Raw genomic sequence first — 20,054 nt, forward strand, 5'->3', positions numbered from 1 at the left:
AATTAATGCAATTTGACAGCATATTAACTACCATGGCTCAATGCTACAGAATCATGGGAAGTGTAGTTAGCTGATTCTCTAGCACTCTTTGGTAGAGACTGCTAAAGATCTTGTAAAGCTACAAGTCTTATGATACTATGCATTGAATCATCTTAGTTAAAGTGATGACAAACTGTATTAATTCTACGGTGTATATGCACCCTTGGTGCAAGCTGACACACCAGCCCTCTTTCTCATCTTTCTCCACTTTAGCTGCAGGGGGTGACTTGCCTTCAGGAAAATGTTCTCCTAAATATTGTCTTGTGTTTGTTTCTTTTTACCAGAAATAAAGTATATTGAAATGTCTCCAGCTAGAGCAAAGGCTCCGGAATCTTGCCAGAATCCCACCAATTCTTCTAGCACTCTGCTCTCCACATCTTCGCTGAACAACAGGAATTTGTTTCCTTGTGGAAGGATTCAGGGAGACACTGTTGATGGCAACAGCCACATCGCTTTCCAGGGTGGCCGTGATTCTGGAGGTGGTCCTCAGCATCTCCCACCAACAGGGAGGCAGTCACCAGCTTGTATCCAAATGTCTGAGAGCATCTGCATTCCACAGGGGAACCCAAACCACTGTATCGCCTATGGGTCCAATTCCCACTTGGCTTCCTCCCCAGGCGCTGAGAATTTGTTGAAGTTGTCCCAGCATGGAAGAATGATGCAGCGGTGCAGCGGGACTTCTGTGCTTTCAGCAAGCCCTGGATCAGACACTAGTTACATTTTTGGAAGGTACCATTGATGTTTGTATACTAACAGCAATTCATCTTGCAAGTGTCAGTGGTCTAAGAGACAAAATGACACCATCCATATACAATACTGAGGGGGACCGCAAACATTGCAGATTCCTAAAGATCTGGGGGAGGGGGGGGGGGGAGAGACACAGCTGGTTGGTCTATATTCTGTGCCAAATCATGTATGCGGTAACATTTTTCTTTTGTGGATCCTATTTGTCTCCTGTTAATTCTCACTTCTTATAGTGGAATGGTCTATATACCACAAGAGCCATATAAACAAGCATCTTTATTTATTTATTTTTAATATTTGTACCCTGCCCTTCTCAACCCCCTGGGGGGGACTCAGGGCAGCTTCCAATTGGCAGCAATTTGATGCCTCAATATATACATAATAAAAACAGTCAACAGTTATAAATAGTTAAAAACATTAAAACAATACAATTAAAATATACTAAGAATTACCACTCTGATGGCCATTATTAGCCGAAAACTGTGGTTGGATGCTCCATCAAACTTATTGATAATCCATTTCCAAGCCATTGTCATCACTACCTCTGAGGATGCTTGCCATAGATTCAGGCGAAACGTCAGGACAGAATGCCTCTAGACCATAGCCATATAGCCCGAAAAAATCCACAACAACCCATTGTCAACATTGTTATTTGCCTAGGTAAGGAAGTTTCTCAGGACACATCTATAAGAGACACTTAATACAGGGCTGAGCCACAGTAGTAGTATTCTGGATCAGCCCCAAGAGGATCTACACTGGCCATCTCCATCCCACAGCAGCATCAGGACAGTATCTAAACCAGGCAATTGGAACGAATCCTATTCAACCCCACCAACGTACCTGTGTCTTTTTTTTTTTACTTTAGTGCTGGCTCCCAAGAGCTCTTGGCCATCACTTGGCACTTTTGACAATGTCATGAAAAGTGCCTTCACAACTCAGAGAAGAGAAGGAGATCCAGCTGATATTTTTAATGGTTCTGCAAACCTCAGAGCTCTCCTAGTTTCCTGTTTCTGTGTAGGTTTTACACAAACCATGACAAGTTAGGGAGAAAATGGAGGGGTGAATGGAAGAACATAGCAGAGCAATTATCCCCCGAGGAGATCTTGCCAAGGACTCCTCAGATGGGTCAGTGATGGAATAGTGGTGGAAGGAAGATGGTAATGCCACAGGAAAAAAGAGGTGTCACAAGGCTGTGACTATTCCCATTCCTTGTCTGTGGAAAAATGGCAAGGTACCAATTTCATTAGCTGCTGCTTGCCACACACTTAAGTACTCATAAAGATGTTTAAGCTCCCTTTACCCATCACTATGACTAAATAATTCATCATCACTTTTACATAACAAAAATTGGGGAAATTCCAAATGTCAATCCTGCTTATTCCACAAAGGTACCGGATATAGATAGCTCATGTGGAATTACAATAGAAAAAATAATTGCAAACAGGAGGGGGGGGATTGTCAATCTTCAGAGGAAACCCACCTGTTTTTATTCCTTCCTCTTCGAAATCAAAGGGAGTACAGTTGGCCCTCCACATTTGCAAATCTAATTTTGTGGATTTGATTGATATGTTCTCTCTAGGAATCTTTAGTTCATCTAGCATGACTCTATTGCACTGGAGGACCTAGAGATTCCTAGCAGAAATACTTTTCTAGGAATTTGTAAGTCTTCCAGCACAAGTCTATGGACACTTTCTGGGTGACTACAGAGTCATGCTGGAGAATTTAGAAATTCTTAGGGTCCTTCCACACAGCCTATATCCCAGAATATCAAGGCAGAAAAATCCCACAATATCTGCTTTGAACTGGGTTATCTGAGTCCACATTCGGATAAATGTGGGATTTTCTCCCTTGATATTCTGGGATATAGGGCTGTGTGTAAGGCCCTCTGAGAGGTGTTCTCTAGACAAAAAAAATATACTTTTTATTTATATATATTTTTCTAGTTTCAGAGGGTCCTGCATCCCTAAGCCCTGTAAAAGTGGAGGGAGTCTGTTGTATACCAAAAGGAAGGTTTATGGCTTTCAGGTTACTTTGGGGATTCTGGGTGTTGAACCAGATGGCACAAGAATCGTCTTCCTCACTTTGCATTATTTGGACAGCATCTAAGCTATATAAATAAAAATGTAATGTTTGTTTGTAGGAGTAACATAACTCAAAAACCACAGTACGAATTGACACCAAATTTGGGCACAATACACCTATCAGGCCGATGAGTGACTATTACTCAGAAAAACACAAAAAAAAACACAGCAGAAGAGACTTTAAAAAACAAATAATAAAAATACATTACAACGCATGCGCAAAACCACATACATACACAAACACACACATATACACAAATATACACACACATATAAACAATATATATACACACAAAACACATATACACAGACTGGGCCACAGCAAAGCATGGCAGGGTATGGCTAGTTTGATATATAAATGTTATCTAAACAGAATTATTGAATCATTGAGGCTGACCCTGTATGAAAATATTTAGTACTATGTGAGTGTGTATTGTTATATGAATATTTAGTAATAATAACCAAAGTAGTAATGTATTAATTTCCCTTAATTCTGCTATATCTACTTTCTCCTTTGCAGCAGCACACAGTCACTTTCCAGCAATGAACCAGACGGTCCTCGGATCAGGTCAACAGGAAGCCCTTCCTCTGTTGGCTCCCTCTGTGGGTCTCCTGTTGGCTCCATTGGCTCAAGTTGTTACTACTCTGGCTCCTCTAGTTCCCAGAAAGGAAATTCTTCCTTACCACAGCTATATCAAAAGGGACAGGTTAATGGTTGTTCTCCTTCACCCACTGCAAACTCCTCTCCCACCATCCCAATTGTGCTCATCAATGGTCGTCCAGACGATAGTGAGATATCTCCCAGATCTTGCAAGATTCACGGAGGTTCTTTCAAACTGAAGATGACACAGCCTAGTTCTGGCACGTTTTCAAGCATCAATCGTTCTAACAAATCCTCTTCAGAGAGTTCTCTCTCCTCCTCTTCATCTTTGGATAGTAAGTCATCCCAATAGCCAATCCATTGTCGATTTAATTCAAGTTACCACTTTAACTGCTATATATCAAAGCACATTAATACAAAAGTGTAGATGCAACTTAGAGATCTCTAATTCAACCAAGGAGACTTTATGTTTAGCTTCCAACCAATGTTATTTATTTATTTACGACATTTATATCCCACCCTTCTCACCCTAAAGGGGACTCAGAGTGGCTTACAAGTTATATGTACATAGAATATATTGTATTGTATATTTGGACACAGAGTCATGCTGAAGGACAAAGTTTTGAAGTTCTTCCATATTAAAAAAAGATAATGCCTCCTCCCCTGCCCCTATGGTTTTGTTTTTTTTTTTTACTTTCAAATGAGTCCTGCACCTGCAAATCTTACAAAGGTAGAGGGTCTGCTATATTTTAAAACTAACTTTCAAAACTTGGTTAAACAAATTATTTCAATAAAGAAAACAATCTTCTCAAAAATTTCTCAAATTCTTCTCATGATCTTTCTTGGTAACATATTTGATTATATTATATCCTATTCCCTTCTGCAGGCTATTCCAAAGAAGCCCAAACAGCCATGAAGTTTGTGATGGACACCTCCAAATATTGGTTTAAACCAAGCATCACACGAGAGCAAGGTAAAATAAAGCACAAGGGCCAATGAGAAGGAAGGGTGGGAGCAGTCAATCTAACATAGGTATCTAATGTATCATACCTAACATGCTTAGCCAGAGTGCTTAGAACACAGTAGTTTCTTCTCGAATGAATGAGCTGCATGAACTTTGGTTCTAGGTACTGGGGAGAGGATATGCTCTTGTTTTCCATTCATGAAATGTTAGCATATTCAAACTGCAGTTTGGTAACAAGATGACGTCAAACCATAATCAGTGTCCAGCATGATGGGGCTAATAACAAGGCCTACAGGTCTTCTGTGGGGGCACATCGGGCAGCTGGTTGATCTTCAGCTTCACTTTCAACCAAAAAATTTACTAGGAAGGCAAGTTAATGGTGCTCATCTTGGTCCTATAAAGCAACATGGCAGTTACCATTGGGTTGGTCCTTCCATGAGGAAAGATGACTGTGGAAGAGTAGCAAAGAGCATTTTCATCACTTTTAGGAAGGACTCAATCACTGCTACTTCTCAAAGAACCACAAGAAAACCCATCTACTATTCTGATGGGGTTCCCACAAAGGATACAGAAAGCAAGGGTTTTGGGTAGATGAGTTGGCTGCAAAGACTAACCAGAAGGCAGTTATCCAGCATGCAGCCAAGATAAAATATATGTCACTTGGAAGAGACGCTTGGCTTTCCATGCATAGGAGCCAGTTCGGAAAAGGACAACTAGTGCTGGCAAAGTTTGTACTGCTGGGGATTCTTTGGCCTTCAAGATGATTTGGACTCACCTTCCCATAATGTCTTATCATTGGCCAGCCTAGCTGAAACTTCTAAGAGTTGAACTTCAACAGATTCGAAGAGTGAAAGATTGCCTGCTCCTAAAATAAATATAGGTACTATTCTTGGGTATATCTGTTTTCTTGTCAGGGCCTACTGTTCAAACAAATAATTCCTCTCAACATATCGAAGATCCTGTATGGTATAGTATAATTCTCTGGTTCTTCTGCTGTGAATTGGCAAGATTAGGAAAGTCTCTCTTTTTGCAATCCTTTCATTTCTGCAAACTGGGGAATAATAGAATATCTTACAGCAGGGTATGACAATTCATTTATCTGCTCCCTCCAGTATTCAGTGGTGGCCATTGAATTTGACACGATAGTGGCAATGAATAAATTGATATGAAATTAAATCAACAAATATTATTACTTTCGTAGCTATTCTTTATAAGACGCCCTATTTCTTCCTTATTGTGATCTTTTGTTTATTGTGTGTTTTTACACAGCTGTCCAACTGCTGATGGATGCACCCCCAGGTTCTTTCATCATGAGGGATAGTACGTCTTACCGTGGGTCATTTGGCTTAGCAATGAAAGTCTGTGGTAGCAAACCAGGTACAAAGAAAACCTTTTGTGTGAACAGGAAGCTAACTTGGTCAAACCATTTATTTTCCAAGACATGTTGGAAATCAAACCATAAAGACAATTTGTCTCAAGTTTCCTAGTCTCTATATTGATGAGACATAAAACAGATAGGATGAACATGGAAGTAGATCAGAATGCTCTGGACTTTTCCCAACCACCGAGTAGTTGGAAGACACTTTAAAAAATTCAAATTGGAGGAAGACACATTTTAATCCTAAAATCAAAAAGTTATTATTTAGTTGCTCAAAAGATCCCACTCCCTACATATTTCTGTAGGGATATAAATCTTCATGCTTCTTGGCCTTGCATGCAAGGACATTTTTCCCTGTTTCCAGAGGAAAATGAAAATTTCTGTCCACCTCTTAGCTTTTTGTAAAGTTTTCTGGGAAGTAATTCTGTGCATCAATGAACATGGTTTTTCTGTGTAGAGAAACATATTTTTGAACAGAAATATATGTGGTGAAACCATTTTTTTCTGTCTAGAGAAAATGTATTACAAATGGGAAAATTTATTTATTTATTTACCGTATTTATATACCGCCCCTCTCAGCCTGGAGGTGACTCGAAACATGTATTAGTACCCCAGAAGACTTCCTCAAAAGTGAATTATACTCTTTTCTTCCTGGGGCTTCCCAACTGTTGAAAAAGCCACCAATGAGCTGGGAAACAAAGAGAAACTAATATTCTTTCTACCCCGACATCTTAATAAAACAAGTTTGGAGCAACTCATTCACATCCAGATCAGTGACTAATGCAGAGAAGCACCGGGTGGCATGCCTTCAGGCTGTATGATTCTTTAGAGTCTCAACGTAAGTAGTGGTTGAATGACTCAACCATCATTGAGTCAGCCATCATTGATACAAAGAGACTCCAGGCAGATTTCCCATACACTTTGAGCAACAGCATCCTGTAATTATTTCTTTTATTTCTCATTGACTACTAGCCCTTTCCTCGTGACATACAAATAATTCCTGGAAACTACCAAAGATATCTATCATTTATTAAGTACATTGACTTAAGAGTTTAATTTGTTTTGTGATTGAGCTCTTAAGTTAAAATGCTCTTATCTCAAAGCAAATTTCCCATTGAAATGCTATTAATCCGTTCCAACATGTTCTGGTGTAACATTTGAGAATACTGTATTTGCTGATTTAACTTTTGCAGGTTTTGAGGATTTGATTAATATGTTCAATCTCTAGATCAGTTTCCACCAGAAATTGATTAAAGTGTCATGTTGGAGGACTTAGAAATTATCTAAGCATTTATAGGTCCTCCGACACAATTCTATGGTCAAGATCTGGCCAATTCAAATCTGAATTTTGCACTAAATCAGGTGTAACTCTTTTTTGTTTTGTGTTTCCAAAAGTTCAATTTCAAACCCATTTCACAACGCATGGTTTTGCTTTTCAAGGTGAAAAAAGCTGGGATCTCATCAGGCATTTTCTCATTGAGTCCTCTGCCCGTGGAGTGCATCTTAAAGGGGCTGATGAAGAACCATATTTCGGTAAGATAGTTTTTCTTTTTCTTTCCATTCTAGTTAGTTTTAAATCTGAGAGGCTAAATCTGTGACATTGTTTTGTCTAGTTTGCATGTCAAAAATATTGTATTTCAGGTTCATTTGCTATTTGGAAAGCTTCACGGTTTTTAATTGTCCACCCTTTTTCCTCAGAAATCACTCATATAGGGCCCAAACCCTTCTCCTCTCTCAATTTCAGTCTCCATGAAAATTGTCTTGCCACAACTAGCTACATATTCCTAAATAGTTAATATAAGATAAAAACAATTGAAAATAATTCTTCATTAAGCATTATTATATTCATTATCATTAACAGATAAATTCCCTCACTCATACTTGGAAAAGTATCATTAGATTGATATTTATATGTGTAAATGAAACTGCAATGCACTTAATTTTATTCTAATAAGATAATGTCTATGACCCTGATAAGTAATATAGAACAAGAAGGAACTCAATTGACTGTGAAACTGATAATGGACTTTCTCGTTGACATTTCATTCTTTTTGCCATTAATTATAGTGCATTTAGGATGATTGAAGGCAATTCCACACAGTCACATAACCCTAGAATATCAAGGCAGAAAATCCCGAAATATCCGCTTTGAATTGGGTTATCTGAGTCCACACTGCCATATAGTCTAGTTCAAAGCAAATGGGATTTTATTCAGCTGTGTGGAAGGGGCCTGAGATATGTATGCATATGTATGTGTGTGTGTGTATACACACACATACATACACACACACACACACACATACACTGTAAAATGGCAGGGTGTTAGGAGCATTAAAATGTGCTTTGGACCTACATCAACCTCAAGGGGAACGCTTTCTTATCCTTGGTCCAAACCCAGAAAATATGTGAGGCCAACAACACAATGAGGTTAGGCAGCTGAGCCTCAAAGAAATGGGTACACATCCTTCCTCTTCTGCTCAGAGATGCATCGTAAATAATGGTAACCCACACATACCCCAAAACGGTCAGAATCCTCCTCCAAAGAACCCCCTAATTGAAATTCTGCATCAGTTTCCCAGAAGATGAAAAAGAAATAATTGGCATTATTGTACAAATAAATAAAGAAATTTATCACTGGCAGTTTGCATGAAAATTGTTTGGGCAGACATAGAGGAATGCAGAGGTTTCAAGAACACACCGTACCAATGACTTTCTCTGTCTCTTTTCTGCAGGAAGTCTTTCAGCCTTTGTATATCAACACACTATTATGCCTTTGGCATTACCCTGTAAACTGGTCATCCCAAATCAAGGTAAATTTCTATTGTTGCGTGCCTTCAAGTCATAGCTGATGTATGGCAAGCCTAAGGCAAACCTATCACAAGGCTGATTTGTGAAGAGAGGCCTTTACCTTTGTCTCGCTCTAAGGTTGAGAAAGTGTGACTTGCTTAAGGTCATCCAGCGAGTTTCCATGGCTGAGCAGGGATTCCAGAGTCATGGTCCAATGCTCAAATCACTAACCCAATTGTTTACTCTACCTAAATGTGGTATTATCAGTGCACTGGAAACAGACAATCTCCACTTAAAATGGAGAGAGTGGTGGGACTATTCGACAGAATTAATAGGACCTCACAATAAGTAGAGGAGATGGAGGAGAATGTTCGAAGGAGTTGATGGTTGTTGGGTGTGCATTTGAGGAGATGAAAAGGCCAGGAAAAAAAAAAGAATTGCTTTCTGGCCTCTAAGTATTGTTAAGCCCATGGCTAGAAGGAACGAGAAATATTCTGTCATCTGAGAACATGATCAATGAGAGAAGATAGATCAGTGTTTCTCAACTTTCCTAATGCCGTGACCCCTTAACACAGTTCCTCATGTTGTGGTGACCCCCAACCATAAAATTATTTTCATTATTACTTCATAAATGTAATTTTGCTACTGTTATGAATCGTAATGTAAATATCCAATAAGCAGCAGGATGTATTTTCATTCACTGGACCAAATTTGGCACAAATACCCAATATGCCCAAATCTGGATACTAGTGGGGTTGGGGGAGGGACTGGTTTTATAATTTGAGAGTTGTACTTTCTGGGATGTATAGTTCATCTACAATCAAAGAGCATTTTGATTTCCACCAATGATGGAACTGAACCAATCTTGGCACACAGGACTCCCATGACCAACATAAAACACTAGCAGGGTTTGGTGGGCATGGATCTTGAGTTTGGGAGTTGTAGTTCACTTACATCTGTGGACTCAAGCAATGATGGATCAGGACCAAATTTGGCACAAATACTCAGTATGCCCAAATGTGAACACTAGTGGAGTTTGGGGGAAATAGACCTGGGCTTTGGGAGTTGTAGTTGCTGGGATTTATAGTTCACTTACAATCAAAGAGCATTCTGAACCCCACCAACAATAGCATTGGACCTAACTTTCCAAATGTAACCCAGATGACCAAGAGAAAATACTGTGTTTTCTGATGGTCTTTGGTGACCCCTCGGACACCCTCTCGCAACCCCCCCAGGGGTCCTGACCCCCAGGTTGAGAAACACTGAGATAGATAAAGGAATGAGTAATATTCTATCATCTGAGAACCTGATCAATGAGAGAAGATAGATCAGAAACTCTTCAGGCCTATCTTAGCATCTAGGAAGGTTCCCATGGGCAAGTTCACTTATAATCTGTTTCTATATTATCTAGTTCTTCCGTGCTTAAGAATAATACATTAAATTGTGTTTGAGGAGAAATGAGTGACTGATGCAAATACCACCTGAAGCACGACCTGGATCGACATTTGAATCCCAGTAAATTTTACTGTCAATACACTCAGAAGAAGAAACCTATTATTTTCTCCTTCTCTGTTTCTTTCTCTTTTCCCCTCTATGTAGCCTAACAAAAGGAGATGTCTTCTCTGTGTATTAGGATTGCAGAGCTTGGAAAATTACTTTTTCAAACTACAATTCCCAGAATCCCTCAAAATATTGCTAGTGGTCATGTTGGTTGTGTGATTTCAAGAACTGTAATATAAATGGCAGTCATAAGTTCTCGAATGATAAAATTTTGCCTGTGTGTTGTAGTTAGCATGCTCTGCTCTTCAGTCACCTGTGTCTTCCTAGTTGTTTTCCTTTCACTTCTATTCCAGATTTTATTGGAGGTGAAGAGAAATCTGTAGCAGACACAGAAGCCACTCTTCCAGTTTCACAGAAGGCTGCTGGTGAGTGTTATAGGAGAAATTCATATTTATTCAAGGATTACTACTAGGCGTTAATGTTACAAATGCACATCTGTTGTTCAGTTCCAATGTCATTTTGATATGTTCTTACTGTGAAGAAACTTCATTTTGCCCCCATTCAAACTATAGCACACTGTACCTGATTGATATATTTCTCTCTACTCACCAAAGAACAGTCTTCGCTTCCGTGAGTGTATTATGCATAATCTGGGGGAATGTATTTATTTTTGGCTATAAATCACAGAATGCTTCAAGGAGCATAGCAAGTGGCTTGTGGAAGGTTTTGTGGGGTTTCATGAATGGCGCAAACTCTTTTATGATGTCTCCTAACATGAATTCTCATAAGAATTGATAAAAAAAAATCCTTGTAGTCCTAGCTGTTCCCATTTCTAAGATCTCAATGTAGCAGCTTTCTTGCTCAAAATCATTAAAAAATCCAATCAAATCAGGTGTGTCTGAAGACCTGAGGGTCCAGATCCAGAGATCTGGAAGATCTAATTACAGCCCAGTTCCCTTGTGATGGCTTTTTCAATGTGATGCCTTTTTCAAATCTGCAGTGCAATTCAAGACCCATTCTGTCAAATGTGGATTAGGGAGAATGAGGGTCCTTTTTGAGCATGCTTTAACATTAGCTTTTAACATTTGATTCTATTTTGTTTATCTTAATGTTGTATCACTTCAGTGCAAAAATGTATAGTCAAACCTCCACATTTGTTGAGGTTAAGGGCACAGGATTCCTGTGAAAGTGGAGAAAATGTGAATTCAAAAAACTACTACTTTTTACCTAAAACAACACATCACTAGGAATTTCTAGACCCTCCAGCACAACTTTATGATCAACTTCCACCAGAAATTGAGCATAAAATCACACCGGAGGACCTAAAGATTCTTAGAGAGAACATTTTAATCCATAAAAGTCAACTGTAAAGAGGGAAGACCTACTGTATTTCTATTCCTGGTTTGTTTGCTACTTGAGGTTGAGAATACCAATTTACTCACACTATAAAGTTTGAAGGGGGAGGGAAGATTCATTTTCATCAGTAAGATATTTTGCTGCCATAAATATAGTAAATAAATCAATATAAACATAGTAAAATAAATAAATAATAGGAGAGCAAAGCCACCCCTCATCTTACCCATCCAAGCTAAATTGTACGAGTATAACTGTACTAATATAATATAATATAACTCGTATAGTTCCCAAAACCAACCAAGATACTTTGCTATCTGAGGCAGAAAACTGAACAACACTTCTTCTTTCTGGTGGTAAAAATACAAGGACAACAAAATACAGGTATACTTCAGTTAACAAAACAGATGTGTTCCTGGGGATAGTTTGTTTAACAAAAAAGATTGATATGAGAAGCAGAAATAATGTGGAGAGTATGGATAATTTTCCTGCACTACAAGAAAGGAAAGCATTTCCAAATTTCAGAAAACATTTTATTTATTATTAACAACATGCACATGTTAAATGAAATAAACAGGTCAGGAAAGCCTTCCAAGGGTTTTTTTTTTTAATGAACCTCTAGAAACCAATTAACGCATCTTCCAAAATGCGTAAAGACATGATTTTTCCTTTCTTCTGCTTCCACGCTTCCTATGATTTTTCTCCTGCTGGACAAATGTATAGATCAGTGGTTCTCAACCTGGGGTCCCCAGATGTTTTTGGCCTTCAACTCCCAGAAATCCTAACAGCTGGTAAACTGGCTGGGATTTCTGGGAGTTGTAGGCCAAAAACATCTGGGGACCCCAGGTTGAGAACCACTGGTCTAGATCAATTAGTTTTTTATACAAAGTTTTACCTGGTGATACTCTCCCCCTTTATGAGTTTTGCTATTCATACATGATCTAGAAGGGATTCTGGACAGAGCTGCTGTTTATCTTGTCTGATGTAGGCAGACACACACAGCAATGTTAGGATTGTCTAGAGTAGCATCCTGTTTCTTCTCGGCTCAAGCTTTATGTCACTGTTTACTGCAAATACACTGCTACAGTACCATGCTGAGAGTCTGTTTCTCCAGCTCTCCTTCACTGTGCCCCTAGTTCTGATTTTGCTACAGAATTGTCCAGCTGGATTGAAGACAAGAGGAAAGGGGCAGAATTTGGCCATGTATAAAATGAATTTATGAAAAGGAACTGTCAGAAACTATTTCAAATGAGGCATACCTGTAAATAGCTAATAATTCACTGCTCATCCATGAAACCCTAGACTCTATTGATCAAGGTGGAAGTAGCCTCTTTCTGTCTAATGGTAGATCTGGCCCTGAATGACTTACACCACTGGACGACATCGGCAGTTATAGTAACTAAGTGGATGGATTGAAGCATAGATGGATCAGTGTCCATCTGTCTGTCTTTGTTTATGTATGTATTTATTCATTTATTTATTTTCTTACCCTTTGGCCTTGCAGTATGCAACCTCTTGTACCTGCACTCAGTGAACATGGAGACTCTTACTGGCAAAGCAGCAGTTCAGAAAGCCGTGTCCTCCACTTTCAAGCAGGAGACTCTGCCCACACCCACCATTGTCCACTTCAAAGTTACTGAGCAAGGAATAACCCTGACGGACATCCAGAGAAAGTAAGGAAGCTAAGCTGGGACACATTGGGAACTCTATTGAAATGGTGGGATGGTCAGAATGATGACATACCTTTGAATGTATGCAGGTGAAAAGGGACATACGCTGTATGTGTAGCATGCCTGTCCTGACAATCACAATTCAAGGCTACACAACTACACATTGCTCAAGTGACAGCAGGTGGGTGGGTGTACCTTCAAGTCAACTGTTGACTTATGGCGACTTCATGAATTTGATAGGGTTTGCTTAGCCAAGGAAAACTCAAAGGTGGTTTGCCAGTTCTTTCCTCTGAAATACAGCCTGGCATTCATACTTCCTGTCATATCCTTTTACACTGCAATAGCTCTTCAAACAGTGGCTTCTGAAATTACTCATAGCCATAAACTGGTTGTAACTGTGCACATTGTTTGTTTTGTAACTCTAGAATGCATAATAAATGTTTAGTCTCTCGGGTGATCGGACTGTACATATTAAGGTTGCAACAACAAAAAAGACTGTAGTAGCAATGATTGGGAGTAACCTTTTTAAATTCAATGGGGTTGACTTCTAAGTTGATATGGACATTTATTATTTTATTAGATACCTTTATAACTGATCTTTGATCTATTGACTCAAAGGTGGAGGATACTACCCTCGTGTTCTACACTTTATTTCCACAATGACCTGTGATTTAGAAGAAGGTATACATGTCAAACATAAAAGGAAGGAAGTACAAAATAGCTAGACCATGGGGCTTGGATTTCCCAAATTCCAGTCAAGTTGGGTACTTTATTAAATTGGCTTTGGGGTCTGTTGGGGAAATTCAGAGCCTTCATATGGTCTACAAACCACCTTTTCCACTCACTACTATAAACGAGAGAAAAAAGAAGTGTTGTGGCACCTTCAGGACAAAACTGTGTCGTATTGTACTGTTAAATAATGATCTTTCATGGAGTGATTGCATGGATGGAATGATGATGTACTTGCGAGCACATTTTGACAACAGTTTAAAATGTTCCCTACAGGGTGTTTTTCAGGCGGCACTATCCACTGGCTACCATCAGCTTTTGCAACATGGATCCTGAAAACCGAAAGTAAGTCCAAGATAATGTTTAGGACAGACCTGACAACTAGTATGAATGAGCAGCCACATATAAAAGTTTCCATGTTTTCCCACAGTTTCATTTCCACACAATCAGTTCCCCTATATGTCATTTTTGGAATTTCTCAGCTCTCATATTCTTAGTCATCAGAGGCTGAATGACATTGATTGCTGGATTATTACTTCCAAAATAAAAAGTACCAAGACTAACTTTACCATTAGTTAGAGTGGGGTAACGACCTCAGATTGTAGATACAGGAAGACAGTGGTGGTTTTATGTATTGTTGAGGGCTTTCATGGCCAGAATAACTAGGTTGTTGTTAGTTTTCTGGGCTGCATGGCCATGTTCCAGAAACATTCTCTCCTGATATTTCACCTGCATCTCTGGCAGGATCCTCAGAGGTTGTGTGGTCACAATCTCTGAGGATGCCTGCCATAGATGCAGGCAAAACATCAGGAGAGAATGTTTCTGGAACATGGCCATACAGCCCGGAAAATTTACAACAAACCAATAATGGTTTTTCCTCAAGCTATTCTTCCTCGGCCCTTTTGGACACCGCAATGCCTTGTATCTTCCCTCTCCAAACACCTAGCCTGCTGCCTTCCATTGTACTGGAAGTCAATGCCACTTTGCCATTACTGGCATAAATGCCAACTGTTAATCCTCTTCACATCTCGACACAGAATGGAATGGGATGAGAGTTCCTTTGCCTCAGGTTGCAACTGTAACCTTGGGGACCTCCCAACTATTTTCTGGCAAGCCATCATGTTATCTGACTGCATCTAAACATATTTTCTGATATTTCTGAGCAATAAATAGTTACTTCATGGTTAGTGGCAAACAAACAGGCATGTGTTCACGGGAGTGGCAGGACTCATACACTGGCAACTTTCACATCATTGTCATTGCTCTTTTGCAGTCAGCCACAAGTGGAAGTGAAATAGTGAATTTTGTGTTGCCACTGCTATATTTCCCAGTGCAAACCCACAGTGCTTGTCTCATTACCTTCAGCCTTAAATAAACATACTAACTGTTGATTACGTTAGCATCTACAGCAGTGGTTCTCAACCTGTGGGTCCCCAGATGTTTTGGCCTTCAACTCCCAGAAATCATAACAGCTGGTAAACTAACTTGGATTTCTGGGAGTTGTAGGCCAAAACACTTGAGGACCCACAGGTTGAGAACCACTGCTCTAGAACAACAGACTGACAGATGGCAATGCAGGAGGGGCGTTATGATGTTGGCTAGACAGTACTTGACATAGGAAGAACTGTAAAAAGCACTCTCCATGTTTGGCTCCTTGTGTCTCCAATGTTTCTTGATCCAATGAGATACGTTTTCTTTGTTTGTTTATTACATTTGAATCTGCAATCATGGCTGCCCTGCTTCCCATGTTATCCTCAATACAACCTTCCAATGTAGTTGAGATTATGAGAGTGCAACTAGATAAAAGACATCAAGAGTTACGTAGGTTGGACAGGATTAGAACCTGAGTCTCCCACATCCCCAACCAACATTATAACCACTAGGTAACACTGTCTTTCAGACTCTTAAGGTGTCTCTGGGCCTAGTCTCAATGGTTGAAGGAGTCAGCTGCTGTTGATTTAGATTCTTCATCTGCTTCCCAGAAATGATTGTTTCTTTCATTTCCCAATGTCACTTCCTGTTTTTGTTGGAAATTTTAAAAATATATGTGTATTGGTACTGCTGTGTACCCACAGGAAAATCTTTTTTAAAACTCCAGTTTTAATTTTGTACTCTTGCCTTCGCAATGGAACACACCACTGAAATGATTTGCTACAGGACATGAATTTAAAAATAATGAAGGAAGTGACTATGTTGTGCAACATTAACACTACAACCGGGAAATGGTGGCACGTCACCACTCTTTCCCACCAGATGCTTTAGTAGCAGTGTACCGTCCATGCTGGATGGCACTTCAGTTGTGTTTGGCAAGAGACATGTCTGAATTCTTCACATTAACTGAGAGAATGAATGGCAGCCATTTCAGATTTTAAAAGCCAGGCTTGGGAAGCAACCCAAACTCTTGGCACTGATGATTCCCAGAAGCTTTTGAGGGCTGCCTGATGTTGGTCATAATCCAGCTTCCATGTATAGAGCCTGGATCTTTTCAGTTTGCGTTTCATGGCAAACTGCATAGTTACAGGCCTTGCACCAACTTAAAAATCCAGACCCCCAGCTCTAAAGAATATGAAAGACAATCCATTTTGTACATTTCTCTAGATGTTCAAACCCTAGGGGTGGGCAAAGTGTGACCTATGCACCACATACAGACCTTGAGGCTCCCAATGGGAAGTTCATGGAGCCCCTCTCCCTCCAAAATTTAACATTTGGGCAATTTTTAAACTCATAGGTCAAAGCTATTTCAAAATTCAGTGGCTTTCCCCCACCCACAATGTCCCAACATAGCTTAAAGGAAAAGGTCAAAAAAGCTTAAAGTCAACCAAAATTCAAACTACAAGCATCAACCCTAGTTTCTAAGATATAGTTATTATGCTTTTCTATGGGCGAGCAGATGCCGACTGGTAGATGGCATATGTTCTGTATCTCAAAAACTAGATCTGATAGGAGAAAACTGGTACCATCAGCAGGTCAAATATACCCAGAAGCAGTGCTAACATTCTAGGCATCTGAATTTTCATTGACCAGTGTAATTTTTGTAAAGTTTAGACCAGTAATTCCCAACCTTTTTTAAATTATTGATTGATATAAAAGTTACATGGAAAGAGGGGGAATATTGTGGAGGAGATAGAAAAGTAGGAAGCAGAACAGAGAAAGGAAAGGGAAAATATGTGTATGTGTGTGCGTATCATATTATATCCCGTGATAGGTTTAGCCCCTCCAGATGGATTTATAAGGTTTAAAAGAAAAAAGAAGAAAAAAGGGGGGAAGGGGAAGGGGGGGGGAGTAGTAGGACTGCCATCTAGTCTTTGAAGATCCGTAGTATCTTTTCTAAGATTTTCCTTTTTAATACAGTAATTCCCAACCTTTTTTGACCAGGGACTACTTTGACCAGAGACCACTTTACCAGGGACCACTTTGACCATAGACCACTTTCCAACATTAGTACCAAAAGGGTTATGAATCAGTTTTTTTGTCAACTTTAGATTTGGTTGGTTATTTGGGATGCTAATTCAAAAAACTGCATTGGATAGACCACACCAGCTCTAGTTTCTGATACAGAACATATGCCACCCAGTAGTCACCATCTGCTCATCCACAGAAAACCATATTTCATAATTTAGAGCTGATGTGGTAGTAGTAATCTTTCGTGGGTCAGTCTCTCCCCTTTCAACATCCCCATTGCCTCAAAACTATAACAGGGTTTTGCGAAACCAATTGCTTGTTACCACATGGTTTCGAGGCAACAGTGTAGTAATGGTGAGGCCGCGGACCATATTTTCATTCTTGCGGATCACTGATGGTTCACAGACCACAGGTTGGGAACCACTGGTTTAGACTAAAATCCAAAATAGATGTATTGTTCCACAAACATTGTAGGCAGCAGATGTCACTTGAGGGAGCAATATGTTGAACCATGACAGCATCTTGAATGCTGAAAGTAGTAAAGCGAAGCACATATGAATTCATATTTTAATACAATATAGCCTCAAAGCTGTGAGGACAGGTTCAAAACATTCACTAAAATAGAGGTGAGTGAACATACAGAGCACAAATGCTATTTTTATTAATCCTTCCCAAAATATTTTTGAAAGCACAACTTTCAAGAAAGATCAAGAATTCTGTAAAAGCAAATCTTATAAAGGACTGATTAAAGTATGATATATTTTTTTAAAGATTTGAACTAAAAGCTTCGTTTGAACAAACAGAAAAATATATATTTTGATTATTTAATGTTCCATTCAAAAAATAAGTCCGGGGTATATAAAGTCTAACATTTTTGTCTGTTTTTCTTTATTAGGTGGCAAAAATTTTCAAAAACCTCAAGGTGAGTTCTATGAATGGGACGAGTGACAAAGTCCTCTTGGAATATATGAAGGCTAGAGGATGTGATGGCAGCATTAGATATTGGTCAAGGGATATTTCTTTCAGGCAGTGCCCAGACAAACAGATTTGTAAAGGATCAGAAGGAAAAAAGCCAACAAGAGGCACGTTGTTTAAAGCCGTAAAAATAAATACCTTAATGGTAAACTAATCCCCACATCCTAGTCCTGTTTACTTGAGTGCAAATCCAATGATTTTAATAGGACTAACTGGCAAATGCTTGTGCTAAGACTAAAGCTTCTGTCCCATTTACTATTTATATTTTTCATTTATTTTGGATTTGGAACCTGATCTTTGCTTCTTCCCTCCTGGAGTTCTAAAACAAATTATATAACCAATTAATGAACGGTGGGAGGAAAGATGGCAGGTAAGTCAGATTGAATACGGTCTCCTTCCAAGGAAGAGTTGAGCTGTTGATTCCCTTTTGACAAAAGAAGGAAAGAGAAAGGAAAGGCCCTTCTGTGGCTGCTTGCACCTTCCTGTGCCTGGCAGGAGCAGAATATATTGTGTAAACTAAGTGGATGGATATATCCTTAAACCACAAAGTGACACGCTATCCTGCCTAAACACAGATGTGAGCCATTGCTTCTTCCATGACTATAAAACGATCTCTTCAGGATACATTTCCTGTCTGTTTCTCGCCACAGGATCTTTGGTGTTGTTGCCAAGAGCCCATCCGATGCTGAGAATATTTGCCACCTCTTCGTCGAATATGACGCAGTACATCCAGCATCTCACGTCGTTGACTTTGTCAATAAACATCTACCTGCTGCTTTAGGTTCTGCTTAATGTAAGATCCTTGTGTTTCCTAGCTATGCCACCACCACCCTTGGTGTCTCAAGTGCACTGCCCTCTTACCTTTTTGAAGCTGCATTTTGAAAACTACTAAGGCTTTGGGTAAATGTAAGCTGCTAGTTTGAGGGATGGAATAGAAACGTGGCTATTGAAAATGGCATATTGTATTCTGGAGTGAGCAAATTGTGGGCAGTGGGTTACATGTTCCCCCTCTCCCAAAGTCATTATGTAATCCTCCAAGTCTCCACATCTTCTGTGACCCATCTCCAAATTGGACGGTCTTGTTTGCCCTCAAATAGCTGATAGCACCCCTTAATCCTCTGAAAGGTACAACTGGCCATTTTTCTAGATTTTTAGAAATGCAGTGGCTAACCATTTTTAAGACAGGTCTTGTTTCAGCCCACATGAATATTTAAAAAGTTGCTGAACTCCAGTCAATTCCTGGATAGACTTCCAGGAATATCCTATCTGGCCACTTATAGGTCTCTCTTGTAAACGAACTATCTGCCCACCAAGCACCAGGAACATAGAGATCCACATTCGGAGTCCAACTGAGTTTCGTGGAGGTTCCCACTGAGCTTGCTCCTTTATATTATTCAGCTAGGACAGCTAGTCAATGTCTGAGTTTGTGTTGTTGTTGTTTTTTACCTTTTGGATCAATTTATCAAAAATGAATGTGTTTCTGCTAAAAGAGGATGTATTCTCGTCATGTGAGAAGTTGCATTATATGCTGACACTAAAAGAAATCCATCAGCATTGTTATTCATTGTTATGCCAGAGGTATTGGAAAAAATATCTATATCTTCTTTTCAATGTATGTTATCCATTTCCCTTGTGCATTTAATGTAATGGTGCAAAGTCAATACAATAAATGAATTATTTTGCAAGGTATCTCAAACTGATTGTATATATATCTTCTATATAAATAAAAATGTAATGTTCGTTTATGGGATTAACATAACTCAAAAACCACTGGATGAATTGACACCAAATTTGGACACAATACACCCATCAGGCCAACAAGTCACCATCA

The 20,054-nt window shown here is 39.4% G+C and overlaps 1 protein-coding gene across 2 annotated transcripts in view; it reads left to right on the forward strand.

Annotated features, from left to right (window-relative positions):
* Nucleotides 1-19,912, forward strand: part of TNS4 (tensin 4) — a 43,378-nt gene extending 23,466 nt beyond the window's left edge. For both annotated transcript variants that reach the window (XM_060781028.2, XM_060781027.2), the window contains exons 3-13: nucleotides 324-768; nucleotides 3,385-3,800; nucleotides 4,352-4,438; nucleotides 5,699-5,806; nucleotides 7,248-7,340; nucleotides 8,540-8,617; nucleotides 10,448-10,519; nucleotides 12,952-13,120; nucleotides 14,123-14,191; nucleotides 18,144-18,170; nucleotides 18,874-19,912. In XM_060781028.2, the coding sequence (XP_060637011.2) occupies nucleotides 324-768; nucleotides 3,385-3,800; nucleotides 4,352-4,438; nucleotides 5,699-5,806; nucleotides 7,248-7,340; nucleotides 8,540-8,617; nucleotides 10,448-10,519; nucleotides 12,952-13,120; nucleotides 14,123-14,191; nucleotides 18,144-18,170; nucleotides 18,874-19,015 (1,706 nt within the window). In that variant the 3' untranslated portion in view covers nucleotides 19,016-19,912. The remainder of the gene's footprint in view (nucleotides 1-323; nucleotides 769-3,384; nucleotides 3,801-4,351; nucleotides 4,439-5,698; nucleotides 5,807-7,247; nucleotides 7,341-8,539; nucleotides 8,618-10,447; nucleotides 10,520-12,951; nucleotides 13,121-14,122; nucleotides 14,192-18,143; nucleotides 18,171-18,873) is intronic.
* Nucleotides 19,913-20,054: the final 142 nt, after the last annotated feature.

This window comes from Anolis sagrei, chromosome 6 (assembly GCF_037176765.1).
Source record: "Anolis sagrei isolate rAnoSag1 chromosome 6, rAnoSag1.mat, whole genome shotgun sequence".
NCBI classification, from domain to species: Eukaryota; Metazoa; Chordata; class Lepidosauria; order Squamata; family Dactyloidae; genus Anolis; species Anolis sagrei.